At 41.6% G+C, this 26,930-nt stretch overlaps 1 protein-coding gene across 1 annotated transcript; it reads right to left on the bottom strand.

The window, feature by feature from the left end:
- Positions 1-598: 598 nt before the first annotated feature.
- Positions 599-26,604, bottom strand: LOC125237519 (mucin-5AC-like). The gene is made up of 16 exons (XM_048144640.1): positions 23,934-26,604; positions 22,608-22,742; positions 21,835-22,094; positions 18,105-18,234; positions 16,961-17,107; positions 16,365-16,487; positions 15,905-16,047; positions 15,149-15,265; positions 13,557-13,669; positions 13,011-13,116; positions 6,223-6,286; positions 5,696-5,834; positions 3,700-3,750; positions 3,411-3,495; positions 2,043-2,120; positions 599-918 (listed from the first exon to the last, which is right to left on the bottom strand). Exons 1-16 carry the CDS (start codon positions 26,413-26,415, stop codon positions 886-888), a joined length of 4,206 nt encoding a protein of 1,401 aa, XP_048000597.1. The 5' UTR covers positions 26,416-26,604; the 3' UTR covers positions 599-885.
- Between the last annotated feature and the right edge of the window lie 326 nt (positions 26,605-26,930).

Below are 26,930 nucleotides of genomic sequence, written 5' to 3'. Positions count from 1 at the left end.
TAATTTATAAAAATGCTCAGTTTTCTGTAGCGCTTTTTAGGGTTCCGTAGTCAACTAGGAACCCTTATAGTTTCGCCATGTCTGTCTGTCCGTCCGTCCGTCCGTCCGTCCGTCCGTCCGTCCGTCCGCGGATAATCTCAGTAACTGTTAGTACTAGAAAGCTGAAATTTGGTACCAATATGTATATCAATCACGCCAACAAAGTGCAAAAATAAAAAATGGAAAAAAATGTTTTATTAGGGTACCCCCCCTACATGTAAAGTGGGGGCTGATATTTTTTTTCATTCCAACCCCAACGTGTGATATATTTTTGGATATGTATTAAAAAATGAATACGGGTTTACTAAGATCATTTTTTGATAATATTAATATTTTCAGAAATAATCGCTCCTAAAGGAAAAAAAAGTGCGTCCCCCTCCCTCTAACTTTTAAACCATAAGTCTAAAAAATATGAAAAAAATCACAAAAGTATAACTTTATAAAGACTTTCTAGGAAAATTGTTTTGAACTTGATAGGTTCAGTAGTTTTTGAGGAAAATACGGAAAACTACGGAACCCTACACTGAGCGTGGCCCGACACGCTCTTGGCCGGTTTTTGTTTTTCTATAAACAATCGTAAACTCAAGTCTTCTTTGTATCTAATAGAGCAAGAATGGTCACAAAAAGAGTATACAAATTTACTAAAAAAATGGTTAAGCATAATAAGCATCTCCAATCTCTTCCATCATCCGTGTGTTCTATTAAGCACCGAGGCACACGGCAGTGCAAAGCCAAGTTAAAGCAATGCCGCGTGCCAACTTATAACATAAAATAAATATTAGTCTTCACTTTGGTGGTACAATTTCAAGCCACTTGAAGTCTTACAGTAATCTAAATGACTTGTCTTCACAGGGAATCGAACTCCGATACGTCGCTCGTCTGTAATTAAAAGAAAAGTTAGTTTTTAAATAAAAAAGTGGAGCATTTATTGTATACCTTGTCCTGTATGAACTGATTTATTTAATTTACCTACATGTATTTTAGTTATAAGTACCTAGGCATGAATAATTGAATATTATAAATGTAGATACATGTCAAAAACTATATTTTCTTTGTTGGTATTCCATAAACTGAAATATATGGTGATTATGGTGAATCTTTAAGCAAATAGCATAAAAGTATAACGCAAACAATAATTTTTCAATACTTTTTAAAACAGGATACAGTGCAGGTACCTAAAAACATACGCATTTTTAAATACACTCTAGTTTTGGGTGGCGTTTCCTATGCTCCTGTCAAAAAGTCAAAAAAACTACGGAGCCGATTTGCTCCTAGGAGCATTTACAGAATTTGGGACACCCCGACTAACGTAAGTTGTTAACAAAAATTAACACGCTGTCAGTTTTGTGACGACAATTATTAAACATAAAATTTTTCTAAAAAATTACTTCTTCTGAATGTATCGCTCAAAGTTTATGTAATTAACACAAAAACAATATTTTTATAGTTTCTTGCTTAATTATCGTCTCAAAACTGTGACAGTCAGTTAATTTTTGTCAACAACTTACGCTAATTGGGGGGTCCCAAATTCTGAAACCTAAGCATGAAAGGTAAAAAAAATTAAGCTGCATTTTCACTTAGTCCTTTATCGGTTCACGAACGAAGAAATTTTCGCTCAGAAGTGGGTACGAAGCCAAACGCACAAACGCTCACGATTATATAATAGTTATCTCTTTCGCTTTTCCGTATTGGCGCGACAGAGCCAGACTGCGTTTCGTTCGGCGTCTAGCGCCAACGATTGCCATTCGGCTAGGCCGGCTGTTCAGGCCCCGTAGCCGAATGGCATTTCTCCGACGCCAAACGAAAGCGATACGCCGCTGGCTCTGTCGCGCCAATACGCAAGCGCGATAGAGATAGATATCTACTAGCGCTTCGTTTCGTGAGCGTTTCGTGAGCGATTGTGCCATTCGGCTAGCCACCCTGAACACTAAGTTAAAACGCAGCTTAAGATATTTTCTGGAGTAAATAAGATGAGAGGTGTAAAGTAGGTGCTAGATACGCACTAGGTCCGGTTTATAAAGGTGCACGTGCGGCAGTAAGAAGGTGGATCCGAGGTCGCGCTCCGCCATCGTGTTGGCCTCCTGGACAAAACGGAGTATTTACAGGTACAGAGGTTAAAGTAAGGTAAGTAAGGTAAAGGTGAGGATGACCGCTAGATGGCGCAGCAATAGGCAGCAGGAAAAAAATAGGTACTTAAGCCTGGCGTCCACTAGGCTCGCCGAGTCAAGTCTAGGGTTGCAAAAAAACGGTTCTTGTCCTGGCTTGAAAAAAAAAACATGAAAAAAACCGTGAAAAAAAACAGTTTTAAGAACACCACCGCCTCTCCACGCCCCACGTCGCATCGGGGATTCCCCAATAAACGTTTGTATAATAAATGTTTCATAATTACGAAAAAAAAAACATTTGGTTTTTTTTCTATTTGCAACCCTAGTCAAGTCTCATTAATTCGCCTTCTGCATTTCTTATGAAACTGCGTCCATTAGCGACGCGTCGAATCGTATTCAAATATATGAGGACTCGATTCGACGCGCCTCGATTCCGCCTGAGTGGACACCAGGCTTTAGAGCGCCGCTGACTGACGCAGACGCGTGCGATGGGTTTTATCTATAGTGGCATGCTCTCGGTCAATGTACACTTGTACAGTCAACCTATTTGAATCCTAGGCCACTGTAAAACCTTTTCATAGTAAACGCCAAAGTGACTTCTATGGCAAATAGAGAACAGTGTCAATATGACAAGAGTTCTAAAGTGACCCAGAATTTAAATTAGTTGACCGTACAGTCATGAGTGTACAAAAGTTGCTCAAAGATGTGACTTAGCTCTTACTTCATTCGTCGACATATTTCTGAACAACTTTTGTACACTTGACTGTATCTGTACCACCTAGCGGACGCCCTGAGGAGTCTTGGTACCAAAGACATATATAACTCTGTATAGACAGATAAAGTCTAAGAAAAATGTACCTCAGTACCATACAGAAAAAGGTGGCATTACACCTTTGGGGTACGCTCAGCTAGATTGCGCTAATATGAATATATGACATTTTAAAACATACCAAGCTAAGAATATGGGCCAAATGGTCAAAACTGCGGTTCAAAAGTTTTAAGCCTGTGTCAAGAGATGGCAGTCTATGCACTGTGATTACACATTTTTCTTCGACAGTAACTCTCTATAATACTTGATCCTCTTTGCTTGGTACAAAATAACGTGAAGATTACAAGGTTTAATCATTAGAATAGTGATAAAGTTTTTAAATAATGAGTACCTTTAAACAAAGAAAAGCTGTTTCTTGTCAAACTGTTGGGTGGGTTTACGATAGGTAGTGAGTTTACATACTCATTTTGTCTTGAAAAAGGGATAGTTGAGATTACCTGATGTGTTAAACGAGTTGACGATACTGCTCGCCCTGTGCTGGCTGGTAAAGTCCCGCCCACCGAACGAGCCTCCGATAGAGTTCTGAAATGAAATGGAAACTCTGGTAAACCGATACCGCTTAAAAATTTGACTGTTTATGAAAAGGCAACATTTAGATTTAGATATTATGCTAATTAACTTGGCTGAAGCACTTCCGTGGACATTTTTTAGTAATGTGGTATTTTGTGTACCAAAAGTGGTTGTGAAAAAAAGTATAAAGTAAAGAACTCTTGTAAATAAACTTACAGCTCTCCAAGTCGCCGTTCGGCATCAGTCCATTCTGATAAGTCTTCTTGGCTGAAACAATATAAAATGGGTTATTTAGAAAATGGGTGTAGCAAATCTTAACCTGATTCTATTTTACAATTATTCTGGTTAGCATAACACAATACAAACAAAGTAGCTTTAAGAGGATACGGTAGCGAAAATGCTAAAATGGAAAGGAGCCCCCCTTTCAACTTGTGAATTTTAGTTAAATATACAAGTGTTATTAACTAGATTTATCGAAAAAAAATTGTCCATTAAGAATAACTCAGTCAAAAGATATTTCAAAAAAATCTTTAAAATCGAGGTGCCGCTCTCGACTCTTTCCTCCTTCAAAACTTAATCAATCGGAACGAAATTTGAGAATCTGAATAACAATTAAATAATCTATGTCGGACCGTTTAGTTTTTTTGGTTAATTGTTACCAATCTTGAGTATCACACCTTTTTTTGCGCCACAATGAAAAAGGCCGTTTTTGGAAATTTTTGATTGGCTCTAGAATCTGTAAAAAGCAGAATATCAAAAAAATCAAAACGGTCCGACACAGATAAAAGTAATAACAATCTGTGTTGAAAAAATCATTGCTCTATCTTCAAAAACCAGGGAGGAAATAGTCGAGAGCGTTTGTATGGAGAATTGACCCCTACCGTATCGGCTTAATGAAGTCATTCTCAGAGCAATGGAACATCTATCCGGGTAGCAACTTCATTGAGCGTACTTATGGCTCTCGTCCACGGTGCCTCGCGCACACAGAACACCCCACTAGAAGCCTAATGCAAGCGATATTGTTCGAGACGCAAATCACCAATCCTTGCGGGGTGAGGCGGGCGCGCACGGTGCTGCCATTGGTCGTTTCAAATAATGGCGCGCCTTTACGATTAGCAGTAGGGATGGGAATGGGACATGTTTATTATAGACAATGGTACCGGTACCAGTACTGTGGTGAATTTGTTTTGCAACAAATTATAATATTATAATTAAATTATAATAAGGCCTAGTTACCCTTCGGGTTGGAAGGTCAGATGGCAGTCGCTTTCATAAAACTAGTGCCTACGCCAAATCTTGGGATTAGTTTCCAAAGCGGACCCCAGGCTCCCATGAGCCGTGGCGAATGCCGATGCCGGGATAACGCAAGGAGGATGATGATTGTGATAGCACCTCAATAAAAATCATTCTAGTAACTAATAACTAAACTGTGCATTTTTACTTACGTTTACTAAGTTAAATTACCAACTAAATATTCTAAACTAATCAATCAACTAAATAACACTACAGACTCTACAGATTCTAGATAATTATTCACAATTACAAATCTGCTTTCTTTTATATTTCATAAAATGGTAGCACATGGTACGAACGGTAGTACGAAGTTCCCGCAACAGACATAAACTAACATGGCCCCATCCCCAGTCGTTTACGTGAAAGGGATAGCATATCGCATTGTTAACTAGGCAAAAAGGGATGGACGCGCCTCGGCGCCGCTCAGTACAACCATATTGACCAGTATAAATGAACTCCGCGGATAATAAACAATATTCAACAAAATAATTAATTTGACTTAACTGTGGAATGTTATTCCATCTTTTTTATATGTAGAAGTGTTAGAAGACTTGCCACACCATTTTATGCTGCAAGAGACCATTGTTTGCAACCAAATTTGATTATTTAAGATTTTTCCCGAGCGGACACGAACACTGTTAGCGGGTCGTATACTTGGGCACTACTGATCGGTGTCGCACGCGTTCAAACTTTTATAAACCTGATTTGTCGTATGCTTGGTGACCGCGAGTCGCCCTGTAAGGGCCGTCTTGTTGTATTGGTCTGTGCTCGCGCAGCAGGCCGGTGCGCGCGCGCAGCTCGGCCAGCAACGCGGCCGGCGCCACACGTAACTTAATCACAGCGAGCAAACACTCGGATGACAGGCATAACAAAGTTTCTAGTTCCCTGATTTGCGTACTAATGTATCTGAACATGTTACCTGTAAGATTTCCTGAGCGAGTCGAACCGCAGGTCATCCATATCCTTGTGCACAGACGACATGTCATCGCGGTCGTCCTTGATTGGTTCATCTGGCCGGATGGTCGTGGACACCTTGAACCCTGCTGATACTAAAGCACCTGGAAATTTAAAATAGGAAATATATTAGGGACAATAAGGACGGACTCCAACTGAACAGCAAATTTTTATGGGCACTGTACGCTGACGTTGCAGTTAGGTTGCAGTAAAAAAAAAGCTTTGTATACTTTGTAAGTGTACCTTAAACTGATGTTTAAGCCCTTAAATTGATTATTGAGAAATAAGTGTGCCACAGAAGTATCGGTTTCAGCCAAATAAATACAAATTGGTGCCGAACCATTCGGTCGCACCTAGACTAGTTTAGGTAATATTCGACCGACGTTTCGTTTTCGGCGTCGTTTCTTATTTCAGCAGGACGTTCAATGGCGGCCAAGACTGGTAAGCTCGAGTTTCAGCCATTTAAAATAATAATAAGAAACTACAAATTACCTTGCTTATTATGTCTTTCTTTCATGGCACTGTAAGATGACTCCATACTGTGTTTTCTTCTCATCTGAAATAAATTCCAAAGTAACTGATCAATAATAACTAATGACTAGACATGATGGGTGACAGTGGAATCATTTTCACATCACGAATACTAAAGTACCATAGATGCGCAAACGATACCCTTACAGATCCATAAAGGAAAAGGTAGGAAGAAGATAAATACAAGCTTGTCACAGAAACCATATTTTATGAGGTACTATTTTTATTTTTGTTTTATGTTTTTTTTTTTTTTTTGTTATTGTAATGTATGGATCATGATATTCTAAAATAAACAAATTATTATTATTTATCCTTTATTTATTTCTTTTCTTAGATTAGGCTTTTTACAATATGAGTATAAAAGTAAAATAAAATAAAACACTTACAAAACAATATAAAACATATAAACACATTATAAAAAACCTAACCTAGGGTGCCGCCAGCAGCGGGGCAGGGCCCAAGCTGCCGGTGGTTAGGGCTGCAGAGAGAGGAACCGTCGGACTATCCGCGCTGTGTCCAAAATCACCGCCTTCTGCATCTGGCCCTTGATCCAACCACCGAGCGAGAGTCTCTTAAGATGTTGGTCGAGACTCTTCGCTATGAGACCGTTCGCTGAAACGACTATCGGGACAATGATCGTTGAATCAACATCCCACATGGTGGTTATCTCGTGAGCCAAGTCTAGGTACTTACTGGATTTGTCCTTCTCGGCTTTCACGAGATTCTCATCATGGGGGATGGTGATGTCAACGAGTACGGCCCGGCGTTGCGGTCGATCTATTATCACAATGTCAGGCTTATTGGCTACAATAGTCCTGTCAGTGATAATAGATCGATCCCAATAGAGCGTGGCACGGCCATTTTCAAGAACTGGCGCAGGTAAGTACTTGTAGTACGGTACTTCGCGGTCCACAAGGCCGTATTGAAGAGCAAGCTGCTGGTGAATGATCCGGGCTACGAGATTATGCCTGTGCAAGTACTCACCATTAGCAAGATGAGAACAACCGGAAATGATATGCCTGAGTGATTCTCCGGGACGGCGGCATGCCCGACAAATGTCGACCGTGCCGTCCTTCAGGATATATTTCCGGTAGTTGTTCGTCATCATAACTTCGTCCGCAATTGCACAGGCAAAACCCTCAGTTTCTCCGAAGAGGTCCCCGAATCGTAACCAGTTCACCGATGCGAGCAGGTCTACATCGGGTCCCGTGAGGGCCTTGTAGAACCGCCCGTGTAGCTGCTTGCTCTCCCATACCGCCTTGCGGTCCGCAGTACTTAGTACCACAGGTTTGCGCCAGTTCTCTTTCGCCAAGGAGAGCGGCGTGAGGTTTCCGTCCACTGCCACCACATCACGATGCATCCCACACTCGTTGTTAAGGAAGTAATTCCTGAGATTGTACACCTCACGGTTGTGGAGATTTTTGGCGTTTAGGAAGCCTCGACCTCCGCACTTCCGTGGGATGTACAATCTCATAACAGACGAGCGCGGGTGTAGCATACGGTGTGTGGTAAGCAGTGACCGGACCCTCCGATCCAGGGCGTCCAGCTCGGTCTGTGTCCACCTTAGTATGCCAAAGGAGTATGTGAGTAGAGGCATTACCCAGGCGTTAAAGGCGCGCACTTTGTTGCCTCCTGACAAAAGACTGTTAAGGACTTTTGTCAGCCGACTGAAAAAGCGCTCCTTCACCGACCGTCTAATGCCAACATCCTCAATACCCAACGACTGTGACATACCAAGGTACTTATAGGTTTCTGATTCAGAGATAGATCTGAACGACATCGTCTCAGAAAGTTGTAAATTTTCTGAATTTACAACCTCCCCCCGCTGTACATGCATAACCGCACATTTATCGATACCAAACTCCATTCTGATGGCGGTACTGAAAACTTCTGTGGTTTTCAATAGCACCATCAGGTCTTGGGTGTTCGGTGTAAATAGTTTGAGATCGTCCATGTACAGAAGGTGAGAGATGACTTCACCCTCTCTCTGAAGCCGGCAACCTAGCCCTGAATCCTTCAGCAGGGTGCTGAGGGGATTCAGAGCTAGGCAGAACCATAATGGACTCAGACTGTCACCCTGGAATATTCCTCGCTCAATCCTTATGAAGTCCTGCGGGCCAGTGGGGTCATCTCTGCCTCCTGGTTGACGAAGGACTGTGGTCCACTGCCTCATACATGCAGCAAGGAAGGATATTAAAGCTGCATCAAGTTTATACAGCTCCAATACCCTTCCCAGCCATGAATGAGGCACCGAATCCTAGGCCTTCTTATAGTCAATCCAAGCGGCCGAGATGGCCCCCTTGTTCCGCCGAACTTGTTGGCAAATGGTCATGTCTATGAGGAGGAGCTCTTTAGTACCACGGGACCCAACCCTACATCCATTTTGAGCGGGGGCCAGAATGTTGTTAGCGACAATATGTTATTATTATTTCCTTTATTTATTTTGCTTCTTAGGCTAAGCTTTTTATAATATGAATATAAAAGTAAAATACAAAAACACATACAAAACAATATAAAAAACATATAAACACATTATAAAAAAAAACCTAACCTAGGGTGCCGCCAGCAGCGGGGCAGGGCCCAAGCTGCCGGTGGTTAGGGCTGCAGAGAGAGGAACCGTCGGACTATCCGCGCCGTGTCCAAGATCACCGCCTTCTGCATCTGGCCCTTGATCCAGCCACCTAGCGAGAGTCTCTTAAGATGTTGGTCGAGACTCTTCGCTATGAGACCGTTCGCTGAAACGACTATCGGAACAATGATCGTTGAATCAACATCCCACATGGCGGTTATCTCGTGAGCCAAGTCTAGGTACTTACTGGACTTGTCCTTCTCGGCTTTCACGAGATTCTCATCATGGGGGATGGTGATGTCAACGAGCACTGCCCGGCGTTGCAGTCGATCTATTATTACAATGTCAGGCTTATTGGCTACAATAGTCCTGTCAGTGATAACAGATCGATCCCAATAGAGCGTGGCACGACCATTTTCAAGAACTGGCGCAGGTAAGTACTTGTAGTACGGTACTTCGCGGTCCACAAGGCCGTATTGAAGAGCAAGTTGCTGGTGAATAATCCTGGCTACGAGATTATGTCTGTGCAAGTACTCGCCGTTAGCAAGATGAGAACAACCGGAAATGATATGCCTGAGTGACTCTCCGGGACGGCGGCATGCCCGACAAATGTCGACCGTACCGTCCTTCAGGATATATTTCCGGTAGTTGTTCGTCATCATAACTTCGTCCGCAATTGCACAGGCAAAACCCTCGGTTTCTCCGAAGAGGTCCCCGAATCGTAACCAGTTCACCGATGCGAGCAGGTCTACATCGGGTCCCGTGAGGGCCTTGTAGAACCGCCCGTGTAGCTGCTTGCTCTCCCATACCGCCTTGCGGTCCGCAGTACTTAGTACCACAGGTTTGCGCCAGTTCTCTTTCGCCAAGGAGAGCGGCGTGAGGTTTCCGTCAACTGCCACCACATCACGATGCACCCCGCACTCGTTGTTAAGGAAGTAATTCCTGAGATTGTACACCTCACGGTTGTGGAGATCTTTGGCGTTTAGGAAGCCTCGACCTCCGCACTTCCGTGGGATGTACAATCTCATAACAGACGAGCGCGGGTGTAACATACGATGTGTGGTAAGCAGTGAACGGACCCTCCGATCCAGGGCGTCCAGCTCAGTCTGGGTCCACCGTAGTATGCCAAAGGAGTATGTGAGTAGAGGCATTACCCAGGCGTTAAAGGCGCGCACTTTGTTGCCTCCTGACAAAAGACTGTTAAGGACTTTTGTGAGCCGACTGAAAAAGCGCTCCTTCACCGACCGTCTAATGCCAACATCCTCAATACCCAACGACTGTGACATACCAAGGTACTTATAGGTTTCTGATTCAGAGATAGATCTGAACGACATCGTCTCAGAAAGTTGTAAATTTTCTGAATTTACAACCTCCCCCGCTGTACATGCATAACCGCACACTTATCGACACCAAACTCCATTCTGATGGCGGTACTGAAAACTTCTGTGGTTTTCAATAGCACCATCAGGTCTTGGGTGTTCGGTGCAAATAGTTTGAGATCGTCCATGTACAGAAGGTGAGAGATGACTTCACCCTCTCTCCGAAGCCGGCAACCTAGCCCAGAATCCTTCAGCAGCGTGCTGAGGGGATTCAGAGCTAGGCAGAACCATAATGGACTCAAACTGTCACCCTGGAATATTCCTCGCTCAATCCTTATGAAGTCCTGCGGGCCAGGGGGTCATCCCTGCCTCCTTGTTGACGAAGGACTGTGGTCCACTGCCTCATACATGCAGCCAGGAAGGATATTAAAGCTGCATCAAGTTTATACAGCTCCAATACCCTTCTCAGCCATGAATGAGGCACCGAATCATAGGCCTTCTTATAGTCAATCCAAGCGGCCGAGATGGCTCCCCTGTTCCGCCGAACTTGTTGGCAGATGGTCATGTCTATGAGGAGGAGCTCTTTAGTACCACGGGACCCAACCCTACATCCATTTTGAGCGGGAGCCAGAATGTTGTTAGCGACAATATGCGCGTTAATTTTTGCTCTCAAAATGGATGTAAGGAGCTTGTAAAGTGTAGGCAAGCACGTAATGGGTCTGTAGTTTTTTGCTTCCGTGGTACTACCGGACTTATAGAGCAGGAAAGTAACACCAGTTGTTAGGGAAGGTGGGAGAGAACCAAGATCGAGGGCTTGTTGAAATTGCGTTGCCAAACGCGAGTGCGAGCATCGAAACCATTTTAGCCAGAAGTTGTGCAATCCGTCCGGTCCAGGACTTTTCCAGTTCTGGGCCGTACGGGTAGCACAACTTACGTCGTCGGGGCTGATGGTGATAGCCCCCATAGGCTCGATGTTCTCACACCCGCGTTCGACAACGGTCATCCACTCGCCCTCCGTGTGCTCAACGGGCACCGACCAGATGCTACGCCAGAAATCAGACATGGCAGTAGCATCCGGTAGCCGCACGTCGGACACACGAGGGTCGGTTTCCTCCCACCTTCGGTATACTTTCCTTTGGTCGCTTTGAAAAAGACGATTCTGCTGGAATCGGTCCACACGCTTTCTGTAGCGGCGAATACGGCTTGCCCATGCATAGACTTTCTGCTTCAGGAAGTCGATGCGCTCTGTGACATTGGCCAAATAGTCGCGGGGCCTGATGCCCGTCCCCGCGAACGCCTGGTTCACAAAGCGCATTACTCGGGGGCGATTATTACCCCTCTGAAGCAGATCAGCTTTGCAATGAGAGTCCTAAACGAGTTGATACGACGCTCGATCCGTACTTGCCATGCAGGGACACCTCCGGCGGTCCTAGTTGCACGGTCAGCGTCCGGAAACTTGACTCGAGCAACACGGCACGCCGCGATGGCCCCGCAGTACATGATCGAGTGTGTATCATCTAGATCTTTACTAGTCCGCATATATGGATCTAGTAAAGCATTTAAGGCTCCTATTAGCGCTAGATTGCGTCTATTCATGGGCAGACGTGGTAATCGTGGCCTAGGGTTGTTTGTGGAGCGATACTGCGTAATCGCCTCTTCCAAAGACCTCCTCAGTTGCTCATTGGCAGGCTCACTCTCGCTCTGACTCGCGAAGTCCCCGCCGTCGTTACCGGAATCAACCCGCGGCGCATCCGGTGCCAGGTCGGGTTCGGGCACCGGGTCCGGCGACATGGCGGGCAAATTCCGCCCCGAGGCGGGGTCCGCGCGAGCAGCGAGAGCCTCCTGGCGAAGTCGATCAAGTGTGGCATCATCCAACCGCTTTGACCGCTGAATGACGCGCACCTGATCCGATAGTCGCTGCTCCGATACGGTGATGGATGGCTCGAGTGCCTGGAACAGAGGTAGCATCTTGGAACGGTACGCGGATAGCCGGGTTCCCCCCTCTGTAGCCCCGTAATAGGCGCGCATGACGTTCTCGTTTATTTGTCGAGTCCACGTCATGCGACGCACTACACCACCGGCAGCGGGAGCCGTGGGCGGGGCAGGATGTCCCGCAGGCCCCAAGCGTGCCGGCAGCGGTGGCCGCCCTCGTCGCGCAGGTGGTCGTGGCGGCGGCAGCGGCGGCCCGCTCTCGTCGCTGGACCCGTCGGTGTCGGGCGCCGTGGCGAACTCGTCGCCCGACGACGATGCGGACGGGGAGCTGGACGAGGCGGGCGGGGATGGTGGGTGTGCGTTTCTTTGTGCCGCTCTGGTGCGTGACCTTGTTAACATTTTCACAATGCACTTATCGCCGTTTGACAGTTCATGCTGATATCCGTGTATTTAGTTAATTGTAGCGTTGCATGTTTGTTATTGTACATGATTAAATATAGCGTCAGAAATACACAAAAACTGAACCACAAAAACCAAGAACGGCGATAAAAATACTATAAAAATAAATAAAATTGTGAAAATTTATCCAAAGACACGTCCGTCAGTGTCAGCGTTTTTTTTTTTTTTTTTTTTTTTTTTTTTTTTTTTTTTTTTTTTAGTAATAAAATATACTATACGATTGGAATCGAACCAGCATCGAGGTGCCTGAGCGCTTAGGCCACAATCCACATGTGTCACGACGACCCTGGTCAAATTTTATTATTATTATTATTATTATTATTTACTACGTACTACGTACTAACTTAACAAAGAAAAAAATTATTAAGACTGGTGTTTCAGTGGAAGATCTTCAAAAATGTATCGAAACACGAATCAGATACAGAGGTCCCTTTAAACTGACTGGAATAATTTCTAGTCAACAAACTTACCTCATCGTTGGTATTACTGTTGTTGACAGCTCCCGACTCCAGGTAGCTGATCAGTTTGGCTTCGCTGCTGAGCTCCAGACTCTTCTTCCGTGAGATGTTTTCCCGGCTATAACACAACGGTTGAAAAACAGGTTAAATGATTTGAAGTTTTAATTCAGAGTAAAGTTTATGTTGTTGTGGTTTAAACTATTAATTACAATTGTATGTTTATCAGGCATGTTTTATAAACTGAAATAAATGCAATATCCTGTTTCCCACGATTGGAATCGAACCAGCATCGAGGTGCCTGAGCGCTTAGGCCACAATCCACATGTGTCACGACGACCCTGGTCAAATTTTTCCAAGTATATACATTTTGTTACTGAAGGCTTGTGTCGCCCCCTGGCCTAAGGTAGAACATTATAGTTCGACCTTCAAGCGAGAGAGATTGCCACAAGTAAGGGTATACGAAGCATTTTTTCCCTTATGGTTTGAGAAAACACCAACCACTAACACTGGAGGTTGGTTATTGGTTTTTCATTGTTATTAAGTCCAGCCAAAATAAACCTGTCAGAATGGTGTGGATGTAGGCGTGCTCGTGGTATCATGACAGCTGGCGCTGGCGGTGGCGGCGGGTCGTGTGCTGGGGGGTCGGAGATGGCCGTCTTCTTACTCGGTCTCTGCAATGGGATGTGATAAGGACAGCAGAATGCAGTAGGGTTAGTATTTGAGTAAAATATTGAGTGATCAGCTTCTTAAGCAATCACAGTAAGCAATCACGCGGTATGTACTCGTATGTATGCGCGCCGTGTACATACAAACGCAAACGCAACACATTGTAAGAGGATGAGAATAATTCATTCTCGTTCATTCTCATCCAGTTACAATGTGTTGCGTAACGCGCGGCGTACGTTTGTTAGTTACCACTTGTCTTAAATAAAGTACTGTGAAACAGTCTTCTCTACGGGTCAATCTTTAAGGGTTAAAATGGCACAAGGAGTTCTAGGATGCATGGTCCAGCTACTTGCAAGAGGATCATCCTGCAGAAAGCGATGGTAATTCTAACTTGCCCTTCAAGGTAAAATGTACATATTTCGCGCCTAAATAAAGTTGAGTAAGTTGAGTTGATAGTAAGTAAAATAAATGATTCGACAATTTTGCTAGGCGATGGTGCCCGGATAACACTAGGAAGAAGTTTTTAGGGTTCCGTACCAAAAAAGGTACAACAGGAACCCTTATGGTGCGACTCTGTCCGTCTGTCTGTCCGTCTGTCACATTGTTAAATATCTCGAGAACTACTTATGCTACCGATATGAAATTTGGAATAGTTATAAACATTGTGAACCTCTACAAGTTGAAAGATTTTTTTTTTAATTAATTAATATAAATGATAGAAAATGGCCAAAATGAAAGGGGGTCAAACTGAAAATTTCAAGAAACTAGGTCAAGTGGGGTATCGTTAGAAAGAGCTCAAACTGTACATATCAAAACTATTTTTTATAATTTTTTTGTTGTGGAAAAAAATGTTTTTTGAAGGAAAATGTAAAAAAAAAATACCGTTCCCCCCCCTTATCTCCGAAGTTTACCAACATAAATTTATGAAATTTTCACCAAATATGGCTATTATAATGAACATTACAGGAAAAATAAACTCGTACATGTATCTTGAAAACTTTTTTTTTTATTTATAAAAAACCTTTCAGATTGTACCTGTATTTTTTAACAAAATAACAATGAAATTACCTGCTTTCAAATAGAGGAAAAATGGTTAAAATTGGTTCACGCAATAAACAATTAATGTCGCTGTACGTTGAACGCTCATTTCCTACATGGCGTTTTTCCTGATATAATGAGGTCGGTTCAGGAGCGTCCTTGCGACATGTCGTAAGTCGTAAACTATTGAAGTCGAATAGTCTTGATTTTATTTGGACGTTGTCTAACAATAAAATTGTATATTAAAATATTACTTGTTATGTGGGAAATTGAGTCTTGAGGGATTTAGTCAAATCTGTAGAGTTCTATGAATAACATTTTGATGGTTCAACTATTGAAAGTTTGTACGGAACCCTCGGTGAGCGAGTCCGACTCGCACTTGACCGGTTTTTTTTTTAATACAACGAGTAGTATAATGTCTGTCTGTCTGTAAGTCATGGGTGTACCTTAGCCGGCATGTAGGGAAGCGAGGCATTCTGTACACTCGACGCGTCGCCGGAATCCGCTCCCCTCTCGCTGATCAGGGCTCTTCGATCGGCACGCTGCTTTGAAGGCATGGCACCCTGGTAAACCAAACAAATAATTATGGTCTTTGGTTAGCGAGATATTTAGTTACTCAGGAATTACAAGTGTGGAAGCGGATTATGTAGCGTATATCTCGTCCCGATATTTCTAACATTTTACAGCGTTCGTAGTCAACAGATACAGAAACGGGAGGTTTACACGTTGATCTATTAAATAATATATTAAACTAGAACACTCCCGGGTCACGGAGTTGGGTTTTGAGACAGATTTTGGTAATGTTCCAGATTATTTGAAGTTTTAACGGCATACATTTTGGTGTTATGGATTTCTAGATACTGATGCCTGTCGTTTAGAATTCTTTAAAAGTGAGTCTCGATTAATTCCAAACAAGCTCTCTCACTTATTTTATAAAGTCTTAGTAATGTTAATACATATGTAAGTAATCACTACCAAAGTTATGTACGATACTTACAAAACTAAAATTAAAAATAAAAGTTTCTTTACCTGATGTAGCCCCGGCATGCTCTGTATACAAGGCACGATGGAGCGAGGCGGCGGCCGCGGACGGCGTGAACAAGCTATCACGGCGCAGGCTGCTAGAACAGCCGTCAGTAGTGCGCCAACCACGACCAAGGATATCAGCACCACTGTGGACCAACACTAAAGTTTATCTTTACCTGATGTAGTCCCGGCATGCTCTGTATACAAGCCACGATGGAGCGAGGCGGCGGCCGCGGACGACGTGAACAAGCGATCACGGCGCATGCTGCTAGAACAGCCGTCAGTAGTGCGCCAACCACGACCAAGGATATCAGCACCACTGTGGACGAGAAGAAAAAAACTTTAAGCTTCTCGTTTAAATCGCTCTCCATGAATCGCCAACGCAACAGTATGTGCAGCTAGCTACTAAACTACCAACCCCTGCTCATGTAAAAGGTTCTCCAAAACATGTCGCGACAATTTTTTAACTGCTTGAACAATTGGAGCAAATATTTTTAACTGATAAACCAAAACCAATCAAAATGCACTTAAAGAGGAAGGAAATGTAAGTGGTGATGGAAACATTGCAGTTAATGTCTCATATATTCAACAGAGCTCGAATAACGGTGGAGCTTAATTTAATAACTTTTTGTTTACCCTTCAGATTGATATGGCACGTGCTGCCCGCGTACCACTGGAAGCATTCGCACAGCACTCTACGGTCGTCTCGGGAGTAGCACGCTCCATGGTAATTGCACCTCTCGCATCCCACTGGTTCAGCTGAAACGCACGAATATCTGATTTTAGAGTAGATACAGGTATTTACTTAAAGCGCCAAAATGTAAGTAGGTGCAATACGAGTACTTATAGACACATTGCTAGATAACAATCCTGATCCACAGAGGGGAATATTGACTAGCCTTCTGTCGGCGTATCATGCTTCCAATTTTATCACTCCACGTGGATAAGACATCGGTCACTCTCACACTGACATACTTGCCAAAGCGTGACGGATACTTTATCCACATAGATAAGTGATAAAATTGGAAGCATGACGTATCATGCGGGTATCGGCGGCTGGTCTTATAAAGCCTGCATGTGTACAGCGGTTTCGACCCTCAACGCCTTTGTTTAAGCTACAACATAATAACTATAAATATTGTATTAGCTACACAGAAAACTTCGACAACTACTAACACAGAACATTTCGACTATGATAATTCTCGACGTGATCTGAAGAATGCAGAACTCACCAGAACATATTCTGCCAGGGTACTGCGAGTTGACGCTCAAGTCCGCGAAGCCCTCTAGACAGCTGCAAGTATAAGTTCCTCGGAGGTTGAAACACTGTGAATGCTCCGAACAATCGTGGAACTGACCGCTTACGCACTCGTCGAAATCTGAAAATTTAAATATTGTATAAGTTTAAGGACATTCTGAATTGGCGTGGCGAAATACATCACTAAATGTGCCGACAGCGAGTCATTCGACAATCCTTAAATAAGGACATCTGCTCGAGCACTGCTCATCGTTTTGTGAATTGTAAGCGAGCTAGATAGTTTTCTCACATAAGCGATTTCACAATGTTACAGAGATCTAGTGACACCTTAACATGAAAACAGTCAAAGTATAAAAAGAAATTGTTTCATGAGCAAATACAAAATTATATGTATGTTCTTACCATTAACTTCAAGTTTGTCCACCAACTCCCCAGCGGCGTGCAGTGCACGTCAGTTCCTCCGAGGCTGTAGTTGTGGCGAAGATACTTCTCAAGTACCTCCTTCAGACTATCATGACTCTCTTACCGTTACCATCAAATAATGTTTACTAATTCTCTCTCTGTAGTTTAGTCTGTTTTCGTGTTGTCTATTGTCGTTTTCCCTAATAACTTCTTTCCTAACTCTTTTTCAAGTATCGCTTACCGTTAACTTCTGAAGCGCTGGTGGCCTAGCGCTAAGAGCGTGCGACTTTCAATCCGGAGGTCGCGGATTCGATCCCCGGCTTGTACCAATGAGGTTTTCGGGACTTATGTGCGAAATGTCATTTGATATTTGCCAGTCGCTTTTCGGTGAAGGAAAACATCGTAAGGAAACCTGACTAATCCCAATGTGCGTTTTCACATTATCTGATCCGATATCGGATGTCGGACCGATATGCCATACATTGCAGGTGCCATCTTGGATTTTTTCTATTGAAATCCTTCCGACATCCGATATCGGATCGGATAATGTGAACACGGACTAAGGCCTAGTTACCCTTCGCGTTGGAAGGTCAGATGGTAGTCGCTTTCGTAAAACTAGTGCCTACGCCAAATCTTGGGATTAGTTGTCAAAGCGGACCCCAGGCTCCCATGAGCCATGGCAAATGCCGGGATAACGCAAGGAGGATGATGCTTACCGTTAACTTCCAACTTGTCCACCAGTTCTCCTGCGGCGAGCACGTCGGTTCCTCCAAGACTGTAGTTGTTGTGTCGGAGATACTTCTCAAGTACTTCTTTAAGGCGGCTCTCGTGTGCGTTGTCGGACAACTAAAATGTTTAAAAAATGTCTTTGATAAAATTTTATAATCGTTTTTTTTAAAGGTGGAGGTTCACAATTTCTGAATTCATCAGAATTTTATAGCATAATTATTATTGCAAATTGATTTATGGCGGGCGGTATCTTCAATCGAGCATTCTAAACTAAAAATAATGAATCAAATTGCCATTTGTTAAGGTGGCTCGCTTTCCATACAAAAAACATCTACCATTTATTTAGTCACCGCACACTACAACTAAATAAAAATATGCGCATACATCTACTATACATTTTCCGTCGTCGCGGTAGTGAATGAAATACATTGTTTCATACAGAAATCATGGACAAATCCTTGTGAATTTTTTATTAATTTTACGTAAATGTGCGTGCCAAATTTTGTGTACAGACACAGAGCCGTCATATTTCGCGCATTTTTAGTTGACATTGTCATCAGTGACATTTGGCTCTTGACAAGTAATTATTTAAAGATATTGGTTTAGTTAACTCAAGCAGACTCAGAAATAATGACGCATTTTGTCAACAAAGATACATATCGTGTATTTCGACACTGCTAATGTAAATCGAAATGGCGTCTCGGTCAAACGACTGACTATGATGCAGAAGATCGTGGGTTCGAATCCGAAGTTTTTTTAATCATTTGAACTTTTATGGATTTATTAAGTATTTTTTATTTTTTTAATGGAATATTTGACTATTACTATATTGCTTTCCTATTTTTTATTTTCATACAAAAATACAATACAATCCTTTATTATGCCTTTGTTGATAAAATAAAATATTACACGTCTGGTATAATACATTATACATAGGTCATAGTGTGGGCATAGTATTAGTAAAGTGTTGCATTTACTGAGCTGGTTGACCTATGTTATTGTTGTGTGAATGTTTTTCTTCAACAACTAAATGGTTATATACAAGAATATGGGTAGCTTTTGCACATTGTAATTTTTCCTCAGTCACCCGTTGACCACGAACGCTGTAAAGTGTTTGAAACATCGGGATGAATTTTAAACTCATTATACGCGATTTAATCCGTTTTCATAGTTTTTATTTCATGAGTAACTATCGCGGTAACTGAAGACAATATTAACTAAATGGTTACAAATAATAATTATCATCAATATAATCTGGTCCAGGCAGGCAATTATGGTCGCGCGATAAATGATAAAACATCTGGCCGTCCCTATAATCGCACTTACTAATAGTGCGACAGGGACGGCCTGATATTTTATCGTCTATCGCGCGACCATGCTACCCGTGCTGTACTAGCTTTTGCCCGCGGCTTCGCTTGCGTTAGAAAGAGACAAAAGTAGCATATGTCACTCTCCATCCCTTCAACTATCTCCACTTAAAAAACATGTCAATCCGTCGCTCCGTTTGGCCGTGAAAGACGGACAAACAAACAAACACACATTATCTTTGGTGAAACAACGAATTCTTCCACTTCAGATTATAGAGTAACCAGCTTTTCCCATTTATAATAAACTAGCTTTTGACCGCGGCTTCGCTCACGTAAGAAAGAGACAAAAAGTAGCCTATGTCACTCTCCATCCCTTCAACTAAATCTCCTTAAATAATCACGTCAATTCGTCGCTCCGGTTTTGCCGTGAAAGACGGACAAACAAACAGACACACACCCTTTCCCATTTGTAATATTAGTATGGATTTGACATTATTATTTATATTTAATTAATTATATTATGTATAGCCCAATTTCGTCGGGAACAGCGTGTTATGTAATGGCGTCGTTGGTGTACAGTCGTCTGTCACGCCGTGAAGGTGCGTTCGATTCCCAGGATTCTATTAACTTTTTGTATTTTTTTGGATATAAATTTCGTATTTTTTATTGACCGAGCAAGAATGGAGAGCCGAAGGTATCAATTTTATCTTAGAGAACCTATTGATATTTTTATTGTCATTTTGATTTTCTATTTATTAAGTTGAGATATAAAACACAACTTTTAATACCCTCGCTAAATATAATATTTTATCGAAATTACTCCTTAGATAAAAAAAGTCCACTTGAGTTTTTAAAGCATTACGTTACTCAGTTAACTATTGCATTTTCATTTACTAATTTAAGATTTCAAAAGCGATTTGAATACCCTTGCTCCATCGAAAATAAACAATTAGAAAAAAAAATCATTCGAATCGTAGTTTAGAAACTAATTTTTATCTATACTTTTTTGGAATTTTTAAAAATATCAGATTAGGATAATTATGTTAGAAATTCTGAGTTCGACGAACCTAAAAATTATTACCATGTAAGAGTTAATCTTTTTTGTGGAAAACGCTCAGTAACTACTGTACGAGTACATATAAATTTATGTATAATAATAAAACAAAAAATAGTGTCTCATAGTGTTGTGTTCCTGCCGGTGAGTAAGGCTGCCAGAGCTCAACGAGGGTGTGGGGTGCTGACGACGGGAGGACTTACGGAACTAATTTGTTCCGTCTATTGTCCTTTGAGTCGTCGGCAACCCAAACCCTCCTTTGAACTTGTACACTCCTTTTTGCTGTGCACACGCAGCAAAGGGGAGTGTACAAGTTTCTAATGGGGCGGCAACGCGCATGCGACACTCTTTGAGTTGCAGGCGTCCATAGGTTACGGTGACCGCTTTCCATTAGGCGGACCGTATGCTTATTTGCCACCGACGTAGTATAAAAAAAAAAAAAAAGAGAAAAAGTCCTGGATTCGAACCCAGTACTTCCATGCAAATCATGCGATGGCACGTATTTACCGCAAGGCTATTTAAACAAGCTGTCGCCGCGTGAAATTATCGACTAGAAGGAATACAAAAACACTGTTTGTATGTGTGAGTGGTACTTAGAAATAGTGTAAAATAGTAAATTTATCTACATTAAGGGGATTAACGTTACAATGAGAAGTTGAATGTTTGTTGTAATACGTCAATTTTAATATTAAATGTTCGCGAAGCATAATTGAAAGTATATAAATGCCTGTACGACTCCACAAAAAAAATAAGACTGGTAATTTGAAGATTAACGCCATCTAACGCAGCCTGAGCTTCGGGTAACCTAAGCGAGCCACCTTAAATTTCTCTAAAGACTACTCGTATACCTCTACTCGTATATCGCTGATTAATTTTAAAGTGGGTACCTATCCCACTTAAAATTATTACATCGATTTAACATGCGTTTTCAAACTGACAATTTGTAATCAAACTATCTTATTATTTACTTTCACGTTTGTACCACAATTAACAGTAATTTGACGATGTTTATTTTTACAGTTGTTTTCAATTGCAGCAAGCTTTCAAACTTTTACTTAGGTAATTACAATTCCTTTAGCTTATTTTAAGTAAAAGTAGCTGTAGTTCCGTCTATATGTCATACAGCCTCCTACTTATTCCTCTTCACAGAACCAAATATACTTACTTTTGTATGTTGCCTTCCCTGATTTTTCTCACTTAATGGTCTCACCGGAAGACCAGAAGAGAAGTCGCCAGCAATATGCTGAGGTGAGGCCATTTCGTGGATCTTCATATTCTATCTGTATGTCTCGAAAATTGTTTATTGTCTGTGTGCCTACTGCCTACGAATAAACCATTATTCTATCCTTTCCTCACCTGCACATAAAAGTCGTTCATCACTCCCTGGTACAACTCTCCATCGCTCCTCATCTCCACCGGATGGAAGCCCGTGATGTGCACTCCATGGAACACATCCCTCAGATCTGACTGCATGACCATACGGTTGATGCCCTCATGTGTAGCCAGGGCGAGAGCCTGGTACTGCTTGCTCGAGTTATCTGCCAGGCTCTCGTGGAAGTGAAGACGCTGGTTGCCTTGGGTGCCGAGGGCGAGCTTCACGGAGTAGGTGTAGGTAGCTGGAAAGCAAACAATAACATATTAGGATCGTATAGGTGTCCCTAATACCTTGAAATTTTTGAGAGTAAGAATGTTTTAGTGTAACATCGATCGATAGTATCGATCTAAAGGGGCCCAGTAACTAACAGTTGCCGGATGACATCGTCATGTCAGTTACAAAAAGAGACAGCGCCGAATGTTGAACTGATCAGTGGGTACCTTAAAAGAACTATAATGTATTCGTACTGGACTACTCCAATAATCAAGGAATTAAAATAAATCCATAAATTAAAGTTACTTATTATTGCTAATTTAACCCCTCAACTGTCTTGTTCCAGATCTGTCCGGGACGATTTAAACTGTAATTAACAGATTGAAGGTTATTAATTCAGTAGCAAATTTTTGACAACGGCGTTCCAGGGGTTAACAACCCCATATTAACATAGTTTTTTTAATTCAAGGATGATGTAATTTTTTACATTCTTTGTGAACGGTTTGATTTAAACTACGAGTATGTGTTTGGTCATACTTACGTTTGCAAGGTCTGTCAGGGAACATCCTGGCGAATCCAGGTCTGCACACGCACTTCATAAGTCCATCGATCCTCTGGCATCGCTCGTTCCTCGACGCTTTGCAGTCTGGTTGGCATTCCTTGCCGTATCCTGCACCTTCAAATTAAGTCAATCTTTAATAACCCTACTCTAATCTTAGAATAGGCTACTAGACTCTTATCGAATTTGACACAAGAAATGATTGTTTCCTGTAGTATTTGACATAAAAAACCAATGTTCATAGATTTTGGATATTAAAATGTATGGTGGCTACGTATTTTCGATTAAAAATGTGTGTAATATTTTTTTTAACTTTGGCCACCGAAAACGCTGTCAGATATGTAGTGACGTCATAGAACCTCACTTAACTTAATCTCGAGTCAGTCAATGACATCATGAACTTTATGCCTCATACTTAAATGTCAGAAAATTTTGTGTTCAATTCGATTTAGGTCATGCACAGAAAATCTATATAGATTAACATGGCTAATGTTGTTTTTGCCTGATTAAGTGAAAGTAAACTTTATAAATGTTTTTTTCCGGTTTTCAAGTCGTAATAAAATATGGTGGAATTTTTTTCGGTTAATTGGACAGTAATTAATAATGTAAGATATACTTTAAAAAAGGGTCAAGTAGCCTATTTAATGGTCTAACAATCTCTCCAATCTCTAAGCATACAAAATAATGAGGAAAAAAACCGGCCAAGAGCGTGTCGGGCCACGCTCAGTGTAGGGTTCCGTAGTTTTCCGTATTTTTCTCAAAAACTACTGAACCTATCAAGATCAAAACAATTTTCCTAGAAAGTCTTTATAAAGTTCTACTTTTGTGATTTTTTTCATATTTTTTAAACATATGGTTCAAAAGTTAGAGGGGGGACGCACTTTTTTTTCCTTTAGGAGCGATTATTTCCGAAAATATTAATATTATCAAAAAATGATCTTAGTAAACCCTTATTCATTTTTGAATACCTATCCAATAATATATCACACGTTGGGGTTGAAATGAAAAAAAATATCAGCCCCCACTTTACATGTAGGGGGAGTACCCTAATAAAACATTTTTTTCCGTTTTTTATTTTTGCACTTTGTCGGCGTGATTGATATACATATTGGTACCAAATTTCAGCTTTCTAGTGCTAACGGTTACTGAGATTATCCGCGGACGGACGGACGGACGGACAGACAGACATGGCGAAACTATAAGGGTTCCTAGTTGACTACGGAACCCTAAAAACAAGACTTAATCACTTGCTTTAGCACTTTAGCAGAAATACTCTTTAAATCAAATAAGCTTTAGATAAATATTTACCAGTGGGATGGCCGACGTTTGTGGTTTCCAAATATGGCGTTCCAGCAAGTAATATTTCTCCAAATAGAACTTGAGACACTCCGTTGCTATTAACTTGTTCATTCCTAGTGATTCCATCATAATCACCGGTATCAATATCTGTCTGTACAGGTGGCGCCTGCCCACCATTCTGTGATTTATTCATTACTATTAAGAACGTATCGTTTTCATTGTCACCTTCAGTATGAATCTTTTGTATATTTTCAGTTGTCTCATTGTCTTTAATGATGAAATTGTCAGTTTCTTCTGAAGACATAGTAACATCATCTAGAGCCAATTTTGTCTTTGTGGTCGCTTCTACAACCGGCGTTGGGTCTAAAGGTATAGGAATATGTTTGGTTACAGTCTCAATTATTGTAGTTGGCTGAACTTGTGTATAAACTTCAGTGACAACGTCTACTATCGTTGATGTACGTATATTAGTCAATATTAACGTTTGCGTTACAGCTCCTTCTGATTGACTCACAAGACTTGTCTTCGTATGAGTAACAGTACGAGTATGAGTTAAGTTAACGTATCCTATGCTAGAAATGATTTGCGGTGGTTCAGATAAAGTCTTTGTTAAAGTCACTACCATAGTCTTAAATTCAGTTTTTGTCGGTATGATCTCGTCAAATACTTTAACTTCGTTACCGGCGTGGTGAGTTGGCTTGACAACTACGCTACCTTCTGCAATAGGAGTATATACGCTTGGTGGTACTTTTTTTATTACGTTTGAAGCCTCTAATTCTTGTATAGAAGGCAACGAGCTTTCTTTAAGTACTTCTGTTGGTTTAATGAAATTCTCTTCAACTGGAGATTCCGAACTTTCAATAACGCTTGATGGACTAATTGTTATAGGCCTCTGAGGTATTGGCCTGATTACAGGAATCTTCTTAGTGGGAGTAGGCCTTGTAGGATATAATATTTCTGGACGTGTTCTTACAGGTTTCGTTGTTGAAGTAGGTTTTTTGGTTGTGGTAGTCTTATATTTACTGGAGCTATCTCGTGATGGGTAAGGTCTACGAGTTCTATTCCTATATCCTGAGGTTCCAAACTTGACTCTTTCTGTAGAAACGTCCTCTTGTGATTCTGTGCTAGAGGATTCCGTGGGCCTTTCAAAAGTAACAGAAGATTGATGATCAGTAGCCTCTTTGCTCGAATCTGATGCGTTTTCTTCAGTGACAGGTTTTTCTGTGCTAAGATTATCATTACGTTCACTTGACTCTTCTTCCTTTGAACTTTTCTCGGTGGACGAAGTGTGCCACGGAGCAATTATGGTGGGAACCACAGTTCCAGCTGTTCCAGGGAACTGTATAGAGGTAGGTTCAAAGTCATAACCTGATGCAAATTCAATCCCTGACGAAGTTAACCATCCTGAAGAAACAGGTGTAGGGAAAATGACCGATGGAGGTGTTGGTCTTTCTGTTGGTTCTGGATTTACTTCAATAACACGTGATGGTTCCTGAGGCGGAGGTAATAGTTGCAACGATGGCTGGCCGGGGTTGTAAACTGGACGTTTCATGTTATTAATATCGAAAGAAGGTCTATAAGTTGATACTTCTTCTCTCGTGACAGGTTTTCTTGTAGGTCTCTGAGTTGTTGTTCTAGGAGGCAATGTCCTCGGAGGCAATGTGCGAGGTGGTAAAGTTTTAGAGAAAGGAGGTGTTCGAATAGGTCTTGGGGTAGTTCTGACAGGTTGTCTTATAGCAGGTGGAGTCCGAGGAGGTGGAGGACTCATTCCCATAATCATTTCATCGTTCGTTGAAGGCTTGAAATTATAGTCAATTGTTGGCGGTGGCGGTGATAAATCGATAATTTCACTTGAAGTCCGATTGACATCTAAATCTGTTGTAATAGTAAATGTTGGTAATGTTGTCTTTTCGCTCGGTTTTTCGATTATCAAAGGTTTTTTGTCTTGTATATGAACTGTAGACGTAATAATATTATTAGGATCATGAGATGTGTTGTTTGGACGAGCAGAGAAAACCGGTCTAGGTGGTCTTCTATATTTACCATCCTGGTTGTTAGAGTAATAGGGCACCTTACGTGTAGTAGATGGCTTAGTGGTGGATATGGTGCTCATTTCTTCACCAGTGTTCAAATCAAAGTTTTCTTCATACGAAATATTAGTAGAATTTTCTAACATTTGGTTAATCTGCCAATGGGGTTGGTGCAACTGATGATCTAAGGTTGTTATAGTATTAACCGTAAATGGTCTAGGATCCACATATGGATTACGATCATATATAGGTTTAATTGTATTAGATGAAAACGAAGTGCTATTGTTGGACCCAAACGGTTTTTCGGTTTGTGTTCCAGGATTGAAATCTATGAGATTCACATTTTTGTCTTTTGGAGTTTCCTGCGTCGGTATCACCTCATCTTGCAGTAGAGTTAGTTGTGTTGTTGATTTAGACGTGTGCTCAACGTCACTTGACGTACTGACGATAGGTACCTTCATCGATTCCTGGCTGATTTCTCCATCGATCTCACTGTTAATATTATCTGTATCTTCTTGGCCATCGTATATTTCTTCTGAGGTTTCGTAAACTGGTTTAACCTTTTCCGTAGTTGTGGTAGTAGTTGGTCGAGTGAATTTTACAGTAGTTGTTTCATCGCTGTTATCTCTAATAGGTATATCATAAGCAGGTTGTTTTACAGCACCAAAGTTTGATGGTATATAACTTTGTCCGTAGGGCTTAGAGGTGATGGGTGGTTGACTTGTAAATAATACGGTGTAATCATTAGGCTTACTGAAAGGCCTACCATGGTGCGAAAAAGATGGTTTATCTTGTCCCCAGAATTCAGATGGTGGTTTACCCACACTTGAAATTTTTGCCCGAAGTTAGGTAGGTCTTTATTATAATCTGGCAGTAGCGGAATTATTTTTCTTGTTGTTGATTCTACTTTAATTTGTGTGATGCTGTTTAATGTATTTTCATTAAGAGGGATACTTGAATACCATCCATGTGAGTT

This window comes from Leguminivora glycinivorella, chromosome 21 (genome assembly GCF_023078275.1).
Source record: "Leguminivora glycinivorella isolate SPB_JAAS2020 chromosome 21, LegGlyc_1.1, whole genome shotgun sequence".
Lineage (NCBI taxonomy): Eukaryota > Metazoa > Arthropoda > Insecta > Lepidoptera > Tortricidae > Leguminivora > Leguminivora glycinivorella.
Note: the sequence above shows the minus strand (reverse complement) of the source record. Positions and strands in the feature narration are given on the sequence as shown.

Bases quoted from the DNA above. Each gene is read 5' to 3' on its own strand.
- LOC125237519 (XM_048144640.1), bottom strand. From the start codon at position 26,415: ATGAAGGTACCTATCGTCAGTACGTCAAGTGACGTTGAGCACACGTCT. The intron at 22,743-23,933 runs GTAAATATTTAT...CTTAATTTGAAG, and splicing joins AAACGTCGGCCATCCCACTG to GTGCAGGATACGGCAAGGAA. The intron at 17,108-18,104 runs GTAAGCATCATC...TTAAATTTTCAG, and splicing joins GGACAAGTTGGAAGTTAACG to ATTTCGACGAGTGCGTAAGC.